A 22,070-nucleotide genomic window follows, 5' to 3' on the forward strand; every position below is an offset into this window, starting at 1 on the left:
TCACGCTTCTCCGGGGCAGTGTCGTAAAGGTAAAAAAAGCGCTTGTCGAGTGCTTCCTCATCACGCTTTTCCGGGGCAACATAGTGGGTATAGTAGAATCTCTTGTCCAGATCCTGAGGGGACGACTCAAGCTGGTCAAGGTTGCTGGAGACAGGAAGGGCGAAGGTGAACCCTGTGGCTCCCAGGAGCGCAAGAAGGCAAGAGAGGTGCATCTTGACAAGCAATGTAGTCCAAAATATTCAGAAGAAGTGTGGCGGGGGTGAGGTGTGGAAAGATGAGAAGAAACCGCCGATGTAGACAGGAAGTCCTTTATAGAAACTTGGATGGGGTGCTCAGGTGGTCTGCTTGGTTCCGCGCCACTGAAAGCACCCCGACTATCACAGTTCCCGCCGGCCCAGGTCTCGGGGGGTTTCTACTACCCTGTAGGCGGCTGTATGTCAGAATCACCGAATGAAGAACCTCTGGCATCACATTATAGACAGGTTTGTCCCTCAGAAGCTGTATCGATGAACCTTGCTGATCTCGACGCCACGCATGAGGCTACATCTTGGCATTGCAATGAAGAGTGATATATTGCTGAGCTATTACTTCATTGAGCTTTCATGCGGTCGATTTAGAACCAGGCGTACCGGTACCAGTACTGATTGTGAATCAAGTTGAGGAGTATGATTCATGGGTTGAACTATTCACATTCCCATGTGCAACAGTAGAAGCCACTAGTGTTGTGCAATCAGAGAAGGTAATAAGGCTCAGCTCCGAACCCACGTCTCTGCTAGTGGTACGGCATGACCGGGACCCCCACTCGGGCCTATCATTGCCGAAGAAGTAGTTCGAATGGACATCCATGCAGCAGCGTGTAAATGTGTTGTGAACCGCAAGTCTTTGCCCCATTATAATTGCCAATTCGACTGCAGGGGAGCTGAACATCAGCATGTGACCTTGTGATGCTCCGGTTCTAGGCCATCTCGGCTCAAGTAAGATAAGTCACATATGACCTCAGTGTGTTTATTGCATGCAATAAGTCTGTGATCTTCGCTTCAGCCCCGCCATTGCGGCTGGCGATGCACGAGACCCGCTGTCGATCACTTCTGGGACTGCATGATGCCATCCTGCTCTCATGTCTGACGCCCTCACTACCGTAGGTACTCAGGTTTTACTGTCATAGGCACTGCAGGTATCTTCTTCAATGCTGAAAGCGATTTCTGCCCACCTAGCTCTCACCTTCAGCATCTTATGGTAGAACCGAGTTTCCAGAGCATCACTCGCACCCACAATGGTGTTCTCTAAGCTTCTCAGAACCTTTCGTCAAGATTTCAAGTTTCAAGCCCTACAGACCGAGAGTCGCGATAGCGATGAAGAGAATATCGAGTCAGAGGAGCTGCTTACCAAGAGGAGCCCGCCGCAAAACCCCTCAAGAGCCTGGATATACTTGACAATCGCAAACGCACTTCTCCTGAGCATTACCATTGGTCTAGTCCTCAGCGCTAAAGGCAGCTTTTCGAGTGAAGAGAAGAATGCGATACTTAGGCCAGTGTCATGGTGGTGTGAGTCTCCATACTCCATTCCAAATGCTTCCCCGGGCCTAAACCAGTGGACTAACACAACGAAAGCACCTATCCTGGACGACATTGAGATTCCAAGGTACCAAACCACGCTAAACGGAACGCTCTTCGCTCTTCCAGAAATATCCATCGCCCGCGAAGAGCCCAGCGCTGCCAACGATGCCGATTGGGCGCGATTCGAAGACGTCCTAACACATGTTGTGACTCGCGAGCAAGTCCTCAAGCTCGGTAAAAACCCCGACACCGTCGCGCGCTTCGATAATGATTATTGGGGAATGGGAGATGATGCATACATGGTTCAGCTGGACGTGATGCATGTAAGAATACCCGTTGTCCTCGTTTCTCTGGTCCTTCAGCTGTACAAGGCAAAAGTACTGACCCCATGGAACCACAGCAAATCCATTGCCTGAACATGCTGCGCAAAGCCGCTTTCGCCGACTACCCCGGCTACGAACCCGAGCTGGATGTTAAAGATAAGATGTGGTGGATTCATTTGGGCCACTGCACCGACATCCTGCTACAGAATCTTCAGTGCAATGCCAACACGGAGGTCTTGACGTTGGACTGGGTCGAAGATCGTCACGCTCCATGGCCCGACTTTAGTGTGAACCGCAAATGTCGCGACTTCAATGCTCTCTTGGACTGGCAGCACGACAATGCGGTCGACACCGCCAAATTTGATGCCATGCCCTTACCGAAGGATGCATTCGTGTGGCCAGCCCCGTGGAAAAAGCAAGACTATGAACTCGGCATTAAGCTAGGCGACCATCATCTGCAAGAAGGGGAACCTCTTAAGGCCCCCCATGAGCATCATGCTCATCAATCCAATGTGACTTCCGGGGGCGGTAGATTTTGACAAGGGCCGCAAGAGGCTTGGTTTAGATGGAGTATCCTAATCGGTCTACGAAAAGATGTATGGGAGCATCGAAAGGGGATGCTGGTAGTTTGTCTAATGACACACACATACACGCACACTGCCTCTCTTTCTCCACCGCCTGTGACAAGTTGGATAATCCCAAGCGTAGGACTACATAGGACTCAGGGTAACCTCAAGATAGGGCTATGACGTGATGTTTGACGCGCTGGGAACTCTGTGCATATGCCTAAGTGTTTTCTCGACTCGCCTTGGGTATTCCAGCTCAAACTCATGATACCCACCAATCATAACCTAGATAGAAGTGGCCAGGCGGTCGAAGCCACCTTGGAAGCAGCTGTACGAGGGCGGAGACAAGCGGCCATCCTGTACATGCGCAATTTTTACCGTCTCTAGTCAGCGGAAAAAACAAGGCATCTCCATCCCCAAAGTGGGGACGGATACATCCGAAAATCAATTGACTCTGATTGGTATTATTGATATTATCCAGTCGGGATTTGTCTTCTGCCTCAGTTCATAGCTTAGATCCGAAGGTAAGATGTAACTACTTAGGTAGGTATGTAATTAAGAGCACTAGGTAGTTTAGTAGTTATCAACGGTGTACACTGCGTCTCTGTACTCCGAGTGGATAGTAGCCAGTTACAACAAGTCAAATAATGCCCCGCTGCTTTGCAGGTGGCTGGCTGGAAAGGTGCTCATATTCCAAATCGGGAAATGATCAGTCTTACTACCGTCGGTGAAGGGACTTAGTGAGACAAACTGCATTTACAGGATCGCCGCTAACTTTCTTATTCACTTATCATTCGCCTACGACATAGATGCACTATTATTCTCGACCCCGCTGTCTATCTGCAATAGATGCAGGAACTGTCATACGGTCGGCAACAAGCGTTTTAATTGAATAAAGTGTGCTGCACTATACGTAGGTGGTGTGTGATTCAAGCATACCGTGGTAGAGCTGTCACATTCCTCACGCACCGAGTGAGTGTCTGTGCAGAAATATTCACCGCCATTAGTCCCTCCCGGAATGCTGATTCTAAAGAGAGAGAAACTATTATCCTGCTTGTGCAGAGAACCCCCACGTACCAGCCTTCCATTCCAGCAACCGAGCCATCCTAAGAGCCCTTTTTGCGTTCCACATCTACCTCGGCTCTCTGCCCGCTCCTCACAATGGCCTATCCTGACGTGTCGTTGGAGTCAGGTAATAATCCCCACGGCGAGGATGAACCTTTCCTCCCTAGAGGGCAACCTGCCAGCCAAGCTGGCTGTAGCGGGGCTCCAGAGCCAAAGCTGTCACCACGTACCCGTCTGCGCCTGGTCATCACCGTGGTCGCGATTCTGTTGAGCTTCCAAGTCGGCGGCCAGATGATCGGGGGTCCAATGGTGCGGGTGATCGAGATGATCGCCTGCGATAACTATTGGCGTCGACACGACCCAGCTCGACTGCCCGCCTCCGGCCATCTGCCCGAGCACCTGTGCAAGATAGCAGAAGTGCAGACCGAAGTCGCTACGGTGAAAGGATACTCCGACTTGCTCGAGGGACTACTGTGTTTGTCAAGCGCCAAACCTTAACAGAAATATGCGTTAGTGCTGACCTTTCATGCAGGCGCCATCTGCGCCATTCCCTACGGACTGCTGGCGGATCGGTATGGTCGCCGACAAGCTATCCGCCTCACTATTCCAGGGTTTCTGCTCAATGCGATCATCACCAACACCGTTCTATGGTTTTCGGGCACTTTCCCCCTCCGTGCGATCTGGCTCGCCGCACTCAGCTGGATCATCGGGGGAGGACCAGCCGTGGCACTGGTCGTGATTTGGGCCATGCTGGCTGATCTGGCCACCGATGCGCAACGCGCAGCGCTGTTCTTCCGGGTCGGACTTGCCAGTCAAGTGGCAAGTTTCCTGGCCAGCTTGATCAGCTCGGGACTCATGGCTCTCAACCCATGGATCCCGCTGCTAATTGGTTGTGGTACGGTGATGATAGGCCTTGGCTGTGCGCTGTCACTTCCCGAGACCATGAATATGCCCGTGAGAAGCAAAGAGCCAGCAGCACCAAGCCCAGACGAGTCAGTATCGACATGTGATACATCTTCGAAGCCAGTGCTGACACCCATTTCACTGCCGAAAAGGCTGGCACGTCTCATCCATCCTTACCTGTTCATCTTCCACCAGCAATCACTCTTGCTCCTATTCTCCTTTGCAACAGTCGAGCTCGTGCAGCGCTCCTTCCCGTTCCTAACCCAGCACATTTCAAGACGCTTCGCCTGGACTTTGGCGCAAGCGAACTTGATCGTTTCCTTCCATGCGGGGATCACCATCCTCGTCTTCCTGTTCCTCCTCCCGTACCTCTCCCAAAAGGTTTTGCACTATTTATCCCTCCCACAAAGAGACCTGCAGGTCGCGCGTCTCAGTCTTGCCGCTCTGCTCCTGGGGTCACTCGGAATTGCTCTCTCGCCATCAGTCTTCTTTTTGATTCCCAGTGTAAGTGTTTATGCGGCGGGAGCGGGTTTTGCCCTAACCATGCGGTCGCTGGCTACCGCGTTGGTCAAACGCGAGGAGACCGCGCGACTGTATTCCGCGATCGAGATCCTGCAGTACGTGGGCAATATCCTGGGTAGCCTGTGCTTTACGAATATGTTCAAGCTGGGATTGCAGATTGGCGGACTGGGGTCCGGGTGGGTGTGGGTGTTGGGTAGTCTGCTCTATGGGTTGGTGGGAGTCGCATTGACACTTGTACGGGTATAGACCTGCATACCCCTTGCGGCCCCAAAGGACTGGCTCTTTAGAAGGAAAGCGATAAATGCATGTTCATGCAGTATAACATATATATTCTGGTTGACTTCAGTTCTTCGCACATGAGTAGGTAGTCATTAATGATACATCTGTCTTCGTGAAAGGCGCAGGGCCAAGGGCAGTGGGACCTAACTTCATCCATCGAGGCTCGAATTCTCATCACTTTCAGCGAGGACCAGTGACCTTGGCATCTTCGCAAACCCCCCCATCCGATGCATGAGGATGTAACATGAACTCACAAACATCTCATCGGTCACTCGAGCCTGCGGCCGAAGGCGAAAGACGATACCGCATGGCACCAGCGCCTTTGTAGCTGCGGGATGCGGCTTTCAGAACATCTTGGGCCACCAGACCTTCGTTTCCCAAGACCTTGAGAATGGATCCTATTTCTTCACCGCTTGCGCGTTCTGCGCGCGTTCTGTGAGTTTGAGAATGAAGCGTTTATCCGAGGCGAATACTTCATGCCGTGCTCAAACCAACACTGCCATACTCCGGGCCCTTATCGTGATTGACAATATCAAGAGCTCCCCGATGGGTGGGGAGATCTCATCATTTGCATTGCGCCTTTCAAGCAGCAGCTCGAGGATACCACTGCCGGACTTCGTGTTCTGAAGACGACTGATCACCACATCCTCCGTGATAGGCACAGTCGCGGACTCCCTTTTTACATATTGATCCAAAAAGATGGCCATGAGCTCCAGGCTACTCTCCTCGTTGCCGACGACACGGCTATTACTATTTCTCCTTGATATGAGCTTCTTTGCGCTTGCTTTACTCGTAGATTTCTCCTGAGTCTGAAAGTGCTTCAATTATATCTGTTCTTGCGCTTCGCGGGATGCACCGTATAGTCTGGTTTAAATCATCATCATCATTGTATAATTTATTAATTACTCCAAACAAGAGGTGCGGAGGGAGCTGAGAACATTTTGGAACTTTGATTCTAACAAATACTTAGATTCTTTGTTTATCTGACTATTTGATTGTACTATTAGCAAATCTTTCTGATCGGGAACCTTCCATCATCTAAGTAATGATAGAATCTGTATAGTAGATTAGTTTTGAGTTGAGAATCATTCGCATAGCCTCTGTGGCTATACTTCCACAACTTCAACAGGCGCGGGGAAAAGCGCCTCCCAAGCCCCCAGAAGAAGATGCCACTTGTGAGCGCGGTCGGATAGAAAGAGGTTCACCGGCCGCGGATGCGCCCAGATGCGTACATCACCGTCTGGGGTGGTCAGCGCCGTCGAGCCTCTGTCGGGCCAGACCTCGTGAAGCCCTAATTCGAAGAGCCGCCAATAGTCCCACAGCCCCATGCCCAGCGCCCGGAAGGACCCGGGTGCTATGTTGTAACATGCCGCGGGGTCTCCGTCTTCTTGCAGTAGACGCCAGGCGTATACGAAGTCCAGGACCTCGTGGTGCGCGGTATGCTCGCCACTCTGGCCCCAGAGCTCATGCAAGAGGTCCCCCTCCCGCGGCTGGGCCGGCGGCGACCACACCTCGAAGGGGCCCGCCGGGCAGCGGAATGCATTGGGGAGTCTCTCTAGCAGGAAGACTTTGTGGTTGGCGTGAATCCGGTACTTCCTGTCGAGGTCAAAGCATTCGGGGACGAACTTGTCTTCGTCCTCGCTGGGAGCCTGGGGTGAATAGGTCGTGCAGAGATCAGGAGACCCGGCGTAGAGGCTTTCAAGGCACTCCGAAACTTCGCATATCTCCTCCCAAGCGGCCGTGTTTTTACACAGTGTTTCCCACTCGGTATCGTCCTCTGCGGTATATGGCTCCTGCCTGCAAAGTCCGCTCCAGTGGAGATGATCTCTCTGAAGAGATAGCACCCGCTCGTCCGTCCATCGCAGCTGAACAGCCACCTGCAAGAAATCGCTAAAGGCCTGCAAGTGCCACAGGGCACGGTAGACGCGGTACTCCTCGATCCAAGAGAATGCACCCACGTCTCGGAGCTTACGCGGGACCAGAGACGGCATTTCTCGGATGTCTTTGAAGTACTGGGGCAGTATCGCTTGCAGACGTGCTCGCAGTGTTGTCAAGCACATGCAGGCCAGACGTTGTATATTGGCGGCGATGTTTACCACTGCGCGGAGAGACGCGCGAGTCGCCGTAGACATAGAGAGGCGGTGGCCATGTTTGCTACTCTGGAGGTCGAAACTGGTTTTGTCAACAAAGTCGTACAGACTCGTGTGCGGAATCGGCCCTCGTAGCTCGACACACACCATGAAATATCGTTCGAGATAATCATACGACATAATTGAATTATGCTCGAGGATATGCCTCACAAGAGCCATCGCTTCAGGGTCTGCAGGACTATCAGGTTTATTTCCCGGTTCGAACAGCGGAGTCAGCTGCGTCAAGTCCACAATAAGATCTTCCAGGGTCACCCAGTCTGCTGCGGTTTTGACAATCTCGACGAGTGACTCGCGGGGGACACGATCGAAAGTATCCATCCTGGCGAATTCGCGTGGTCTGCGGTACACGTTGTATGTTTGAAGTGTGATCATGGCTACGTCTGTACACGAGATTGATGAGACATGCCATTGAAGGTGTAAGGCTTCTCGGTTCTTTTATAGTTTTGGCCTCGTCTTCTGCTCCGGGTGAATACGGTGTCATTAGATAGTCTTGAACAGATGATACAGGTATCCTCCCGTAGTGGAATGGCGAGTTTGTCCACTTGATTGTTGGTTCGACTGATTACAGTTGAAATATTTCAGAAGAGAACAATTGGGAATTCTTTTTCAATGAGGCCTATAGCCTTTGTTTCGCGCTTGGTAGCAAAGAAAGCAAGCACTGAGCAGTCATGGATTCCGCGTCAATCCTTTCAAGGACTCATCCTTGGAAAACAATCCTCCGCTTCTCTGAAAACGTAGACCAAGCCTCAGTCACAAACATGTCTAGGTAACCGACGTTGTTGCCCGCTTTTCTCGTTCAAGCCACCGCTGTGCACAGTGACCGTAAGATGCTGCATACTTGCGACTTCTAGTGCACAAGACGGGCTCAAAGCCCTGAAGACGTTGCGATGAAATTTACTTGCTTCGACAGGATACTCGACAGCCTGCTTGATGTGCTCTTGCAGAACACCTCGATTTCGATTGATCGACTTCATCTCGATATATCTGGATGCTAAGAATGGAGCCTCAAGTCTTCCCTGGCCCACAAGGCGCCTATAAAAATTTAAGGTACAAGTCCATTTGTCAACTCGGATAACTGAGCCCAAAAGTCCATGTCGCACTGCTCCCCGCCGTATGCATTGACTGGGTCCACTAATGCCGGGCCCGGAGGCACCACGCCACCATTTAGCTTGGTCGAATACCCACGCTCGATGCCTCGATATGCTTCGGCGTAGGCGGAGAAAATGGGCCGGCCTTGAAGTAGGATTCTGCTTCTGGGGCTGCCACCTCTGCTCGCAACCTCAAACCTCTTGCTCAGCTCCCGAAGCATACCCGGAAGATCATACGTAGCGCGTGCGGTGGTCAGATCCCAGGCCTGGTCCTCAACACACAGAAGACGCAAGGCTTTGATGATGGCAAGCGCGAGGTGCAAGACGGTTACGAAAGTAAGGGTGGGATACGATTCGACCGGCACCAGGCGGAATTCGTCATGGAGTGCCTGTGTGCTCTGCAAGCAATCCCATATCCTGCGGCATCTGAGATGTGTGGGCTCAATGATCTCTGTCTGGTCGCCGTATCTGAAGGGCTCAAACAAGCGAATGCGGACTGTGGCGCAATGGGTTTGCAACAGATCTTAGCTGAGGAGTTAGCTAAACCCCATTCACGTGTTCAATTCTTGGAAGCTGACATACGGCTCCACTTCAAGTTGGCGGGCAGCTGGTCGACAAATGCATCCAGCTCAGTTTGGAAAGAGGCAACAGCGATAGAGTAGATACCGCCGAGCGGCCTGTCATTGGTGGCCCCGGTCGTCTCCCAGAACGCGTCTTTTACCTTCATCGCAATTTTCTGTATGCGCACAAGCTGCACGAGCAATGCATCCGTCGGGTATTCCTGATCGTGTAAAAGTTGACTACAGCAGTCATCGAAGTGTGCTGTGTACTCTGGCTTGCATCGTTTGCCGAGAAGGCTGCATAGACTATTGGAGTACGGGTCAACATCATGACACTACAAGGTCGACAGTGTCAACACATACGAGGAGGTTATATAGTAGACCCCGAGCAAGGTTCTTCGATCCGCGCGAGTTTGTTTCGGCTGGACTGGGAGATCATCACGTAAATGAGCTGCATCCTCGACAATCGATTTGAACGATAAATCCGTTGTCTTTTGGGGTCTAGTCAGCTTCAGATCTTCGACCAAACCGATTGCTAATTGCAGAAGTGCTGTATCTTTTTCTGTGGCATAAAAATAGATGTCATTCCTAACCACACAATCCTGTCAGCCTGAGCCACAACTGCTACCAATTGGGGAGAAGGTATAGGTTCCTACCAGGCAAGAAAGACCAGTATTGCTTGTACAAGCTCTAGGTTCTTACCCGTCAGAACAACAGCCTCATGTGCAATCTGCCGCCGAAACCAGCTCTCGAACGCAGCGGAGGAGTTGAACGGTGGAGGTCTACAGACACATATGATCGTCTTGGTGAGAAGTGGCTTCTCTTCCAGTGCCTGGGAAAGATTAGAGGAGGGCAGAGGGACGAAAGGGAATTCGGGAAGCATGGTGGTCATGTATTCTTCAAGGCTCTGATCGGCTTCATGACGAGTAATCTCGAACCCGGGGAATACAGAAATCAATCCGTGCGGCGGGGCTATTGATTCCAGATTCTCCGATGAAAGAGCTGCGGGATGGATTTGAGGCGTTGTGGTTGGCGTAGCGCCCTCGGTTTGGTGGAATGGAGGACGTTGCTCGGAGTCAGGTGGGCGTTTTCCATCACCAGTCAACAGGTCCATGATATCGTCCAACTTTTGTTCTAATATTTTGGCATGACTGGGGCACTCCCAATGAGTTTCATGTGATTCATGGCGGTCGGACCCGCCACTGATCTACCATCAGGGTCACTTACGTAGCCTTTCCTCGCCGTTTTCTCGAAACGGAAGATAACCTAGAACACGATAATCCGTTCTTGAAGCATCTAGAGCTCATCATTTAAGGATCCATCATTCAGATAATTCACTGTACAACCTCAAACACCAACCTCTGGCAAACGTCATCGTCATTGTCTCGCCAGACGCACCTTGCCTTCGCCCGAGAACAGTTGGTGCAGGCGCGAGCCTTCTCCCCATGCAACGTGTCGGGCATTTATGTTCCTTATGCAGGAGCGGAAGAGCTAGATTGGTACCGGCAGACATACAACCTGACAGAGGTAGTATTGTTCTGCGCGTTGACTGGAGACTGGGAAAAGGACAGGAAAAAAGACATCATGGATGGGAGGGCGCACGGGAGCGGAAGGCAAAAAGGTCGGCGGGCCCGAGTCCGATCCACCCGCACCAATCAGGTCATGCCCTGGACCCCCCTACTGGGAAACCCCGGGGACTTTTTTGCTGCCCGCTCCGCCGCCTTTCCCATAGAGCATGTATAGATCTCTAGCAAAAAAAAAAAAAAGTCCTTTGTGCGCCAAAAAGAGAATGGTGTATTATAGAAAGATAAGAGGTAGCAGAGGGGAATAAGAATAGATCTCACCTCATCAGCACTCTTCAAGCTAGTTGATCATCTCCCTAATCCTGGAGCTTATATATTGTCGCCTTCTTACAGATAAACCGAAACTCGAATAACTTCCTTCCTTTCCTCTTCAAACTGCTCTCCATCCTTCAGTCTCTCTCAATTATCCATGGGTGCTCAAGTGGTGACTAGCACACACAGTGTGTCATCAACATCGGCAGACAATACCGAGGAGGTCCCTGGGCATGGCCCCAAATCCACCGCCAGCTTCAGGAACTATCTGGTAAGACCACATCTCCCATCATAAGATACGAACTGATCCTTGCAGCGTGTCTTTACCTATGCAAAACGATGGGATAATCTGGTTCTTGTCACTGGAATGCTTGCTGCAATAGGCGCCGGGATCACCCAACCCCTCATGCTCATCATTTTTGGTGAGCAAAAATCTCAAACCTGTCTTTGTCGCCGTACCTAGATTAACCGTAGCATAGGCAAAGTTGTCGGGCAGTTCACAGGGGTGATAACTGGAAGTGGAAGTGCGGACCACGCAGGAACCGAACATACACTTAATCGGCTATGGTAATGTCATACCTCTACCCTTGACTTGCTCGGAAATTAACACCCACAGCCTTTTCGTGTTTGCCCTCTTCATCGCCCGCTTTGGCCTCGCTTCGATCCACAAGTTCGCCTTCCGCATGGTCAGTATTTCACTATCGGCTGCGATACGAACTCATTACCTTGAGCATATCTTCCATCAGAGCATGCATGTGCTGGACTCGCTACCACCGGGCCATGCTGTGGGCACGATAACGAGCAGCAGCAACACCCTGCAGGGTGGTCTCTCCGAGAAACTCGCGATCTTCATTGAAAGCACCACCCTCATTATTGCCTCCTTTGTCGTTGCCTTGATGTGGAGCTGGGAGCTCTCCCTGGTAACCATAGCAGGCTTTGTGGCGACCATCCTCGGAGTCGGTCCCTTGGTCCGACTCACAGCCAAGAGCCGGGCTAACCTGACCCATCTGGAAGGACAGGCTGCCAGTATCGCTAGTGAAAGCTTTGCCGGCATCCGCATGATCATGGCCTGCGGCGCACAGCGGCAGACGGTTGACAAGTACGGTGCTTTTGTCGAACAGGCCAAGGAGCAAGCGGTGGCGCTGAATCCGCTCACCTCGCTCCAATTCTCTTTAACAGTAAGTCACATCACATCACTATCTCACCCCTCGCCCAGCAAGCTTCAAACCGAATCTGACTGTCTGTAGTTTTTCGGTGTCTTCGGGACCATTGCTTTGACATTTTGGTATGGAACTCTGATCTTTACGAGAGGCAGGCTGGACAGCGTTGGCGTGATCACCGTGTAAGCAAGGCGATGCCCCTGAAAGCATTCCGTGTAAATGCCAACTAATCCTGGAATCTAGGGTTCTCATGAACCTGACCACCATCTTCTTCTCTCTCGATCGGGTTTCCTCTCCATTACAGGCGATAACTAAAGCGTCCCTCGCAGCATCGGAGTTCTTTTTCATCATCGACACGCCCGTCCCCCCGAAGGGGTTTTTGAAGTCACCAGACGTTAAAGCAACAGATGATATTGTCTTTGAGAAGGTCTCTTTCGCCTATCCAAGCAGACCCAGTCTCAAGATCCTCGACCAGCTTGACCTTCGGATTGAGGCTGGCAAGATCACCGCCATTGTGGGCCCCTCGGGCTCGGGCAAAAGCACCATCGTCGGTCTGATTGAGCATTGGTACTCCTTGACACAGCCTCATGCTATGACTACCAGATCAACCCCGCAGGAAGGAAGTGATTCCGCAAATCTGACTGGCTTGGACCACCATGTGTCAAGTTCTCCAGTCAAGCTCCAAGGCACCATCACAACAAGTGGTTACTCACTGGACGACATCGACGTGTCCTGGTGGCGCTCCAAGATTGGCCTCGTCCAGCAGGAGCCGTTCTTGTTCAATGATAGCATCTACGGGAATGTGGTTCGCGGACTGGTCGGAACACCCTGGGAGGGAGACTCCGAAGAGCGCAAGCGAGAACGTGTCCAGGAAGCCTGTCAAGAAGCGTATGCCGATGAGTTTATCAACAGACTCCCCCTGGTATGAACCGTGAGCGTATCCAATCGACCAAGGGGCTAATGTGCTGTAGGGGTATGATACCAACGTTGGCGATGGCGGCGCTCGACTCTCCGGGGGTCAACGCCAACGGCTAGCCATTGCTCGGGCTATCGTCAAAAGGCCTGACATTCTCATCCTCGACGAAGCCACCAGCGCCATCGATGTCAGCGGTGAGCGAATTGTCCAGGCAGCGCTCGACAAGGCAGCTCAACACCAGACGACTATCGTCATTGCACATCGGCTGTCCACAATCAGGAATGCAGAACAGATCGTGGTCCTTAAGAAGGGCAAGGTGGTGGAATCAGGGACCCATCAGAGCCTAGTCGCTATGGATGGAGGGTTCTATCGTGGTCTTGTTGATGCGCAGGCAATATCTCTTGAGGATTCTACCCGGAGTGTTCTCACGAATGACTTTGACTTGGCAAGTGTTGACACTCTGAGCCGTGAAGCGATCCCCAAAGAGCCTAAGCATTGCGATGACCAGGCTTCAAATGCATGGAGCAAGAATAAGACAGATCGCGGGATCGTCGGGTGCTTTTGCCTATTATTCCTCGAGTCACGGGCATATTGGAGTATTATGGTCTGTGGCATTCTGGCCTCAGCTGCAGCCGGAACAGCACAGCCTCTTTATGCATGGATGTTTGCGAGGTCCATCGATATGTTCAAGTGGCAAAGCAATCATACCAAGCTTATGAACGAGGCAGATCTTATGGGGGCTATGTGGACCGTTTTTGCCGCCTCGGCGGGGGCTGTCTACTTCGTAACCTTTGTCTGCTCTGGACGCGTTGCGTCGCTGATCCGGGCCAAGTATCAGACGCAATATTTCGAATCCATCCTTTATCAACGAGCGGGGTACTTCGAGAACGAGGGCCACTCTCTCGGTACCTTAACCGCCCGCGTTCGAGATGACCCCGTAAAGCTCGAGGAGATGATGGGGATCAACATTGCCCAACTCGCCATCGCCTTGTTCAACATCGTGGGCGGTCTCATCATCGCCCTTGCCTATGGTTGGAAGCTCGCATTAGTCTCCATGTGTGCAGTGACTCCGCTCTGCGTCTTCTCGGGCTACATTCGCTTCCGATATGAGCTTCAGTTCGAGAGCCTCAACGATGCCGTCTTCGCAGAGAGCTCTCAGTTCGCGTCGGAGGCGATTGGAGCCTTCCGCACGGTCACATCGTTGACGCTCGAGCGGTCCATCATAGATCGCTTTGAACGGCTATGCCAGGGTCATGTTACTGCGGCGTACAAGAAAGCTCGCTGGGTCAGCATCGTTCTGGGATTCTCTGAAAGCGTCAATCTGGGCTGTCAGGCTCTCATATTCTACTACGGCGGCCACCTCTTCCTCCGCGGAGAAATCGGGACCGTGGCCTTCTTTGTGTGCTTGACGGCCATCATGAACGCTGCGGAGGGATTCGGCAAGAGCCTGAGCTTCGGTCCCAATGCTGCCCAAGCAGCCGCCGCATCGGGCCGGATGTTGGAGGCACGAGCGACCAGCGTGGTCGAGTCTCCGCTGCAAGGCAATATCCCCGTGCAGTCGGCCGGGGTCGCGATTGAGCTACGCGACGTCTACCTGCGGTATCCGGGCCAAGAGAGCCCGGTCCTCAATGGGCTGAATATGACGATCGAGGCAGGACAGTTTGCAGCCGTCGTCGGCGCATCGGGCTGCGGCAAGACGAGCATCATATCCCTGCTCGAACGGTTCCACGAGCCCGAGAAGGGGCAAGTCCTCTTCAACGGGCAGGATATCTCCCAGGTCGACATCTACGCGTATCGCAAGCACCTGTCCCTGGTTGCCCAAGAACCGATACTCTTTCAAGGTTTGGCGGAGTGCCCTTTAAGACTAAAGCGGCCCTAACTAACCCTCAACCAGGCACGATCCGGGAGAACATCCTGCTTGGTGTCGACTCGAGCGCCATCACAGACGATCAACTCCACACCGCCAGTCGCGACGCATTGATCCACGACTTCATCATATCTCTCCCCGAGGGCTACAGCACCAACATCGGGTCCCGCGGTGTTGCTCTCTCCGGCGGGCAGAAGCAGCGCCTGGCCATCGCTCGAGCCCTAATCCGCAATCCCCGGCTGCTTCTGCTCGACGAAGCGACCAGCGCTCTCGACTCGGAGAGCGAGCGACTTGTCCAAGCCGCCTTCGAGCGAGCAGGAAAGGGAAGAACCATGATTGCCGTGGCACATCGTTTGGCGACCGTGCAGAATGCAGACATCATCTTTGTGCTGGGGGAGGGTGGCCGGCTGTTAGAAAAGGGCAGCCATCTGGAGCTGCTCCGGAAAAGAGGCGTATATTATCAAATGGTATGTTCAAGGGACCGATGTGTGTGTCGCTTCGTTTATAGAATCCTGACTAACAGAAAAAAGTGTCAGAACCAGGCTTTTGATCAATAGGCCTGAGCACCCGGTACTGTACTTGAGGTAATGGCTAGCTGAAATATCGGGAAACGAGGTCAAATGCGGTGGGGTCCTTGTCCGGTTGGTTTCTAAGTATCATGCATACTATGTAGACTATCCTTCTCATAGACGTGAGTCTGTTAAGCAATACTACTGCTCACAAGTCACCCCGGTATCTTTGGCATACACAGCGATTCTTGTTGGGTCGCTGTTTCCCGGCATTAAAATGAGCCGTGCGTGCTCTAGCTACTGGATCTCTAAAACCCGTGTGAGAAGACGAGTAATAGATCTGATGAACATCCAGGAATATCTTCCATGATGCACAGTGCATTATCCTCCAGTGTCTGCGTCTACAATGCATGATCATGATGGATCTCACGCCAAGTTGCAAAATAAAGGCCTAGTATGGAGCTAGACCATCCTATGACAACATAACGCTATATCAAGCTATATAATATGTAAAATAAATTAAGTGTAAAATAGTAAACACCCAAAGGCACCCCCCAAGGAAATGGAGACCTACCTGGGCTCAATTTTAATTATCGTTTTCTGATAGTCCTTGCTTTCTTTTTCTTTGCATGTTTACCTGTAACCCCTCTCTCAAACCGAGGAGCTACGAACACAAGAATAATACTCACCATCCCTTAACCGCCTACACCTAGCCACAATTGATCGAACTGTGGCCGGGACCAACACCACTCAAACCTCCAGGGCCATATAAAACCCCCGCATGACATGCGTGTAGGGAAACTGCGAGTACCACTCGAGCTCATTGTCGAAGACGAACTCGACCGCCTCGTGCATCCCCCAGCAGTCCTCGCGGAAGAACCGCACGCGGTCCTCGTAGATGACCAGCGCGCCGCGGCGCCGATGGTCCTGCGGCTCGCGGCTCCAGAAATGCTGGAGCACGCGTTTCGCGAACCCGACCCAGCGGTCTTGGGGGAGATTCGCCTCCTGGAGTAGGAGGGTGTGGACTCGGACCTGACGGGGCGTCTGGGCGGGGTTGTTTTCCATGATGACGTACGGGACGTCTTCGTGCATGCCGAAGATGGGGGGCGCGGCTCCTGTTGCCTCCATTGTCACTGGGTGATTTTGTCGTTGAGTGAGTGGTTAGTTGCTGGATGTTGTTAGTGGAGACTTGGCTTTGTGTCAGGTCTCGTGGGTTGTGGGGAAGATGGGAGTCGAGTATAGAGCGTTTCTCAGCGCTTATTTATAGACATTTCCGTTGCGAATTGCGATGGGTTTGGTCAACTTCTCTGTGGGATATATTCCGGTAGGTTGGGAAGACTACATCATGTTTACTGTGGACAAGGTACCACTCAAAGAGTCTTGATGGAGATCTTCACACGGTGCCCACAGCGATAAAGATCCGGGAATGGAGTTACCCATGATATCGAAGTTGAGGACTCCAGTATCCCCAAAGCGGATAAGAAATTTCTATAGATGGATGTATCCCATTGCCGACGAAGTTCGAGATAGACAAAGGATTCAGCACACGGACTCATTGTACGGAAGAATTTTACGCCAGATCCCCAGAACAGGAGGAACTAGTCGCCCAAGGCAGTAGTTAGAATCGCACGGAAACAAAAACATATTAGAGATGATCCGCTTCATCACAAGCAAATAATGACTCTGCTGGGAGACTAACCATCGAAGACACAGGTCTGTTTGGGGAAAGATTCTGGTTCCAAGTCTATTGACCGATATGTTTAGCTCGACGACCCTGGAGACAAGGGGGGATTATCAGGAAAGAAAAAAGGTCACTGTCGAACATAGAATGCAAGGACTACATCACAGGAAATGCTGCTTTTCCAAGGCTAAAATTTCGATCTCGATAGATCTTTAGATCACCGATTGATCGGCTCCAGCTCGTCCTTTTAGCAGGCCGTCCAAGGGGTCATCAATGCTTTCGTAGTCAAGATCAAGGACTGCTCCTGTGTGATAGTATCCGTTTACCGAAGAAGACATGGTCACACAAGAGCTACTGCGAATATATGCAAATTGACAACATGACCTTGAAGAGAGTGACGTAAACAGATGGGCCCTGACGAGAAAAATGAGAACTTCGGGGATAGACAGTCAATGGCTCGAGTGTCGCGTGCAGAAAGAAGAATTGAGCTGCAGAGATAAAGAATGCTACCTAGGGACTCCGAAGAGGAAAAAGGCGGCAGTCACGGCTTAGGGCTGCACATCCTACCTAGGAAGGTAATGTAAGTGGTGATAGTAGCATCGGCAGGACTCGGCTTGCAAGCCGTTGACATTGGAAAAAGGCCACACCTCGCGATGAATGACTCACTAGCAATCAAGACAGGCAGGTCTTCAGACACAGGGTGACAGAATGGACTAAAAAGTACCTCCTCCCAGGTTGGGAGAGGATGCTTCGGCGCCCGAACAGAGCAATGCATCATTTCGTAACATTGTCATTGAGCCTAACGAAAAAAGAGGGAGGGAAGGATAGTAGTATTGCCATTGAGATTGAGTGTCCTAAGCACGTGAGGTAGACGTTAGGTAGTGTGAATTCTAGCCCTGACGGGCATCGGGACACGGGAGATGGCCATGCGCTGTGATTTTGGATGTCGGAATATATTTTGTGGCCTGTACTTCCCGATAAGAGGGTTCAACTCCCTGTCTTGTCTGTCATGTGTCAGGACTGCAAAAATATATGGGCCAGTGATCAATCGTGACCGAATTGGAGTAGAACGTAATTATGAATAGAGTCAATTGCAGGATTATCTATTGTCGCAGTCGTGCTCAATTAGCAGAGAAGAGGCCCCACTTGAACACGGGTGTGGAAAAGTGGAAGGAAAAAGTGGAAGGAAAAAAAAGCAAAAGAGAAAGCCCAACGCGGGGGTTGAACCCGCAACCTTGAGATTAAGAGTCTCACGCTCTGCCGATTGAGCTAGCCGGGCTGATTTGTTGAGGAACACATTCAATTCTGCAAACATATACCAAATTTTGACGGAAGGCCAAAAAGTGCTTGAACCCAAGGATCGATGTCATTCTTGCGTTGACACACTATACATAGCCTTGGGTTCGCTCATGCGGTCGCATATATGTGGAACCGGGTCAGACCGAAGTTGCTTCTCATCCCACTATTTTCCTTAAGCACCTTCTAAGGACGAACCTGACTCCATGTGACGCCATTCTCCTACGCTCTTCGGCAAGACCCCTCTTGCTGGCGCTGGAAATATAATCCTATCTTCTTTCTTGCTGTTGGCAACAACAAGTCCAACCAGGGCTCCGCTACGGATTTACCACCCTTGTAGCATGATTCGACTAGGCTTGTTCTGCATGTGCCTTTTTCAGCCGAGCAACTGCATGAGAAGACCCCAGCATTGCCTCCTTGCTCGCTCTGGACCAGCACATCGCCACGGCAAATACTTCTCGTGACTCTTATTGTCTGCCCACAAGACATGACCATAGAACGGATGGAGGATTGAGCGGTTTGAATCTTATCCCCTCCCACCAGGGGCCAAGATACAGAACCGCCTCCCACAAATATAGGATGTAAGGGAGGAATGTGACAGCCATTACGGCAGGGTAAGTCAAAAACAGAAAACAAAAGTTGATCCATCGAACAGGGAAACCCGGAAAGACTAACTGATCAGCAGGTTAATCTATGTAGCTGGTTCTGAGTCAAAGAGGTGCATGCATCATGACTGATTGGGGTACGGACGGAGCTGAGTGAATGAATTGCCGGGTAGAAAATTCACCTATCCGAGGCTCTCCGTTCACAAGGGATGAATGCAAATGCTCGAACCCCTCTTAAGTGCGCAATGCTGAAGGACGACACTGAGAACTCAACCGCCTGTTGATCTCTGACAATGCTGTATATCGCGCCGATACCATGCTGGTACAGTCCCAGGAAAGGAGTTTGCACCCCCCCCTTGGCACTGTAAAGAGCATAGGACGGTGATATCACAGATAACCTTAATTGACCCCAGGGCATTAACCACCACCACCACCCGACATGACAAGCGGTCCAGCGATCTTGGGACTTCAGGAAGCGCTGTTCCCGATATTACGGAAGATCCGGAGGTTGAGTCAATTTGAATTTCGATTTCTGGAATTTTTCTTTGTTTTTCTTTTTTCTTTTTCTTTTTCTTTTTCTTTTTCCTTTCTCCTTGCCCCTTTAGCGATTTCCGTGGGTATGAGATAAAATTCACAGCCACTGACCCAAAGTCACACGATATTATTGTCTCACAGGGAGCCATTGCAGAAGGGGGTCAGGCTGAACAGAATAATAGCTGGAGGCCTTAGGCTCCCCATCGCGCATCAGTGGGCGTCGGTGATTGTCAGCCAATCAATGGCGACCGGACAATGCATCCGCTGGGGTTTTTGGGGCGGGCAGGCCTTCCAGAGCTTTGCAGCGGCGCCGACGTGTCATAGTTAGCGCATGAGTTTTCATCTCCGGTTTCTCCTAAACAAAAATACTCGCTGCTTATCAATGTTGTTCATGGCACTATCACTGGCACCACAACAACAACAACAACAAAGTACCCATCTATTCCCACCTCCTTTCGACCCTGTATGACCCCCACCTTTCTTTCTCAGCTCGCCAGTGAGTTCTTGAGTTCTTGTTGCCCCTCAAGTCATGGCCCAACAAGGGTCCGGCTCGACGACCGCCTACCGCCCTCTCGCCCCGAAGCCGACACTCGTGCCCTCGAAACGGGGGGCTTCCGATCCTCCAGAGCCCCCAGGGCCTTCGCAACCGGGGAATGCCAAGAAGGCAGTCAAAAGGTCCCCATCGTCCTGCGTGAAGTGTCGAGAGAAACGCACCAGGGTAAATGCCCCCTTTCCCATCGCGGCTCGAATGTTGTTTGTTGCTGCAAGATGAGAGAGAGAGAGAGAGAGGATGAGAACTCCCCGCGAGGAGTTCCTCACTGCATGCAAAAGCAACTCCCCCCCCTTCAATTTCTCCCTGTCTTTCATTATCCCGTTGATCGCGTTATTCCATTACTTCTCTACTGTTCTGACCACATCTCCCCCCGGATCCAACCGGGGAACTCCATCCCCCAACAGTGTACCGCCTATGAATCCGGGATCCCATGCACCATGTGCCGGATCCACCAGGTGGAATGCGTCCTGCTCCCGCACAGCGACCGGCGCCGGAAGACCACCATGGAGTACATGCGGCAGCAGGCCAGCTACTACCGGGAGTACCTCGAGCAGTTCATCCGTCTGGCGCGCGTCGACGACCCGGCGCTCATCTTCGCGGCCGTGGAGATCATCCAGGCCAATCATCCCGAGGATGTGACTCGCACCCTCCTGGACTCCCTGCTCCCGGACGACCGGACGCCCATTCTGCCCGAGGATGAGGAATTGATCAAGCCGATTCGTGAGAGGGAGATGCAGGCTGCCGCCGCCGCCGCCGCCGCCGCCGCCGCCGGCAGCAAAAGTAAAGACGGCGCGGAACCTGGCCTGCATCCAGTGTCTGCATAGTTTCGAGGGGGGTTAATTTTGGGAGGGAGGAGGAGGAGGAGCTACGCTTTCGTTCTAGCCCTCCTCTTTCGATTCTCGCTCCCTTCCTTGGGGGAGAGAACTGCCTACGATGACACCATATACTATATTCATGTCGCTGTATGCCCGTTCTTGCTGGAAGGGCTTGGGGAGGGGTTATCGCTGGAGAAATGGTTGGAGGGTAGAACAATGGAGAAAGGAACGCGGAGGAAAGAAGAGATGAAGCAAGATAGAATAGCGGCGGGGATGTCTGACAGGAAGAATGCAAGGGACAGGAAAGAGAGAGGGAGCTACTGCTTTACTGAATTACTGAATGTTGAGGAGACACGAGCAGGAAGTGGTGAGGGGGTGTGTGTTGATTCTTTGTGAAATCGGCTTAAATATTTGCTTGCGCATAAACTGCACGTTGCAACGCTGAGCTTTTCCAATCTGAGAGAAGTTGTCACTTGTCCATGTGGTGATTGTATTGTCTAGACCGCATTCGATAGACCGTCTTGTGTATGTTATGTCAAGTGTATGCTGATCCTGCCTTTTATGCTCTTCTGGGAAGAGACTCTCGTTTCTGCCTCGTCGAAGCTTCGACCTGCACTAGATAACCAGATATATAGGTTGCACCTGTATCTCTTCTCAAGAAATCCTACCCGAATATATTGTTCAACTTAGGATATAGTTTGCAAGGCTGTGGTACATCAGATCAACAGGAGCACCAGAGGCGGTCTGAGAAGGGAAAAAAAAGGAACAACGCGAGGCATGGCGAGAGAACCAACGCTGGGAGATCAGAAAGGGTTGCACAGCAGGATGTAACAATTTTCTGCTTGTTTTCTTGCTTTCTCATTTTCTTTTGCCTTTTTGGGTTTGTTTTTGTTTTCCTTTCCACCTCCCTTGTTCACACTGCAGTCTCGACCCAGTCATACATCTTCTCATGGAGCAAGACAGTACCCGGGATATACCCGACGAGAGACGGCGTATCCGAAAAACTGCCCTCCTCTCTCAAGTATTCGTACGTGGTGCCGTCGCCAAAGGCGAAGTATCGCAGCTCCTTCGCGTAGCCCTCGCGCAGGGGAGGTTCGGCGACAGACAGGAATTCCGAAGTGGGCGTCGAGAAGTCGTCTTGGATGTCGATGTAGAGGACTTGCAGTTGGGGGAGGGAGAGGGCGGATTTGATGGCTTCCTGTGGGTGGTGAGAGAGATGCAATCTGGTCAGTCTGTGCTTGCATGAACGCTGTAGCTGGCGAGTCTCGTGATGGAGAGGAGGAGGAG

The 22,070-nt window shown here is 51.8% G+C and overlaps 10 protein-coding genes and 1 non-coding gene across 11 annotated transcripts in view; 4 read left to right on the plus strand and 7 right to left on the minus strand.

The window, feature by feature from the left end:
- The window catches only part of BO72DRAFT_462368 (uncharacterized protein), a gene marked incomplete at both ends in the record, with an annotated part of 676 nt that extends 464 nt beyond the window's left edge, over positions 1-212 (minus strand). Inside the window, one exon of the mRNA XM_040946558.1 lies at positions 5-212. Coding sequence (XP_040797215.1) covers positions 5-212 — 208 coding nt within the window. The remainder of the gene's footprint in view (positions 1-4) is intronic.
- A 1,002-nt stretch (positions 213-1,214) lies between these two features.
- Positions 1,215-2,529, plus strand: BO72DRAFT_413205 (oxidase ustYa family protein). The gene is made up of 3 exons (XM_040942499.1): positions 1,215-1,544; positions 1,611-1,879; positions 1,957-2,529. The coding sequence occupies exons 1-3, from the start codon at positions 1,274-1,276 to the stop codon at positions 2,416-2,418; spliced, it is 1,002 nt and encodes a 333-aa protein (XP_040797216.1). The 5' UTR covers positions 1,215-1,273; the 3' UTR covers positions 2,419-2,529.
- Positions 2,530-3,535: 1,006 nt separating this feature from the next.
- On the plus strand, positions 3,536-5,220 carry BO72DRAFT_531307 (MFS transporter). The gene is made up of 3 exons (XM_040950357.1): positions 3,536-3,985; positions 4,043-4,502; positions 4,566-5,220. The coding sequence occupies exons 1-3, from the start codon at positions 3,607-3,609 to the stop codon at positions 5,179-5,181; spliced, it is 1,455 nt and encodes a 484-aa protein (XP_040797217.1). The 5' UTR covers positions 3,536-3,606; the 3' UTR covers positions 5,182-5,220.
- A 255-nt stretch (positions 5,221-5,475) lies between these two features.
- BO72DRAFT_500334 (uncharacterized protein) lies at positions 5,476-5,921 on the minus strand (the record flags this gene model as incomplete). Its single annotated transcript, XM_040948899.1, has 2 exons — positions 5,476-5,636; positions 5,720-5,921. The coding sequence occupies 2 exons, from the start codon at positions 5,919-5,921 to the stop codon at positions 5,476-5,478; spliced, it is 363 nt and encodes a 120-aa protein (XP_040797218.1).
- A 399-nt stretch (positions 5,922-6,320) lies between these two features.
- Positions 6,321-7,736, minus strand: BO72DRAFT_500335 (uncharacterized protein; the record flags this gene model as incomplete). The annotated part of the gene is made up of 1 exon (XM_040948900.1): positions 6,321-7,736. One exon carries the CDS (start codon positions 7,734-7,736, stop codon positions 6,321-6,323), a length of 1,416 nt encoding a protein of 471 aa, XP_040797219.1.
- A 670-nt stretch (positions 7,737-8,406) lies between these two features.
- BO72DRAFT_519289 (fungal specific transcription factor domain-containing protein) lies at positions 8,407-10,475 on the minus strand (the record flags this gene model as incomplete). Its single annotated transcript, XM_040949694.1, has 5 exons — positions 8,407-8,975; positions 9,035-9,318; positions 9,376-9,547; positions 9,799-10,171; positions 10,368-10,475. 5 exons carry the CDS (start codon positions 10,473-10,475, stop codon positions 8,407-8,409), a joined length of 1,506 nt encoding a protein of 501 aa, XP_040797220.1.
- A 497-nt stretch (positions 10,476-10,972) lies between these two features.
- On the plus strand, positions 10,973-15,347 carry BO72DRAFT_519291 (ABC transporter ATP-binding protein; the record flags this gene model as incomplete). The annotated part of the gene is made up of 10 exons (XM_040949695.1): positions 10,973-11,118; positions 11,164-11,269; positions 11,327-11,414; positions 11,464-12,025; positions 12,095-12,189; positions 12,251-12,929; positions 12,979-14,310; positions 14,368-14,764; positions 14,818-15,257; positions 15,321-15,347. The coding sequence occupies exons 1-10, from the start codon at positions 11,005-11,007 to the stop codon at positions 15,345-15,347; spliced, it is 3,840 nt and encodes a 1,279-aa protein (XP_040797221.1). The 5' UTR covers positions 10,973-11,004.
- A 702-nt stretch (positions 15,348-16,049) lies between these two features.
- BO72DRAFT_462372 (uncharacterized protein) lies at positions 16,050-16,427 on the minus strand (the record flags this gene model as incomplete). Its single annotated transcript, XM_040946559.1, has 1 exon — positions 16,050-16,427. The coding sequence occupies one exon, from the start codon at positions 16,425-16,427 to the stop codon at positions 16,050-16,052; it is 378 nt and encodes a 125-aa protein (XP_040797222.1).
- A 1,759-nt stretch (positions 16,428-18,186) lies between these two features.
- BO72DRAFT_t257 lies at positions 18,187-18,259 on the minus strand. Its single transcript has one exon. It is a non-coding gene; the product is annotated as a tRNA-Lys (tRNA).
- A 1,543-nt stretch (positions 18,260-19,802) lies between these two features.
- BO72DRAFT_452018 (Zn(II)2Cys6 transcription factor domain-containing protein) lies at positions 19,803-21,229 on the plus strand. The gene is made up of 2 exons (XM_040945636.1): positions 19,803-20,133; positions 20,373-21,229. Exons 1-2 carry the CDS (start codon positions 19,945-19,947, stop codon positions 20,790-20,792), a joined length of 609 nt encoding a protein of 202 aa, XP_040797223.1. The 5' UTR covers positions 19,803-19,944; the 3' UTR covers positions 20,793-21,229.
- Positions 21,230-21,696: 467 nt separating this feature from the next.
- Positions 21,697-21,981, minus strand: BO72DRAFT_500340 (uncharacterized protein; the record flags this gene model as incomplete). The annotated part of the gene is made up of 1 exon (XM_040948901.1): positions 21,697-21,981. A coding segment is annotated over one exon (285 nt), but the record flags the coding sequence as incomplete, so codon positions are not given.
- Between the last annotated feature and the right edge of the window lie 89 nt (positions 21,982-22,070).

Source organism: Aspergillus fijiensis (assembly GCF_003184825.1).
Source record: "Aspergillus fijiensis CBS 313.89 unplaced genomic scaffold BO72scaffold_63, whole genome shotgun sequence".
Taxonomy (NCBI): domain Eukaryota; kingdom Fungi; phylum Ascomycota; class Eurotiomycetes; order Eurotiales; family Aspergillaceae; genus Aspergillus; species Aspergillus fijiensis.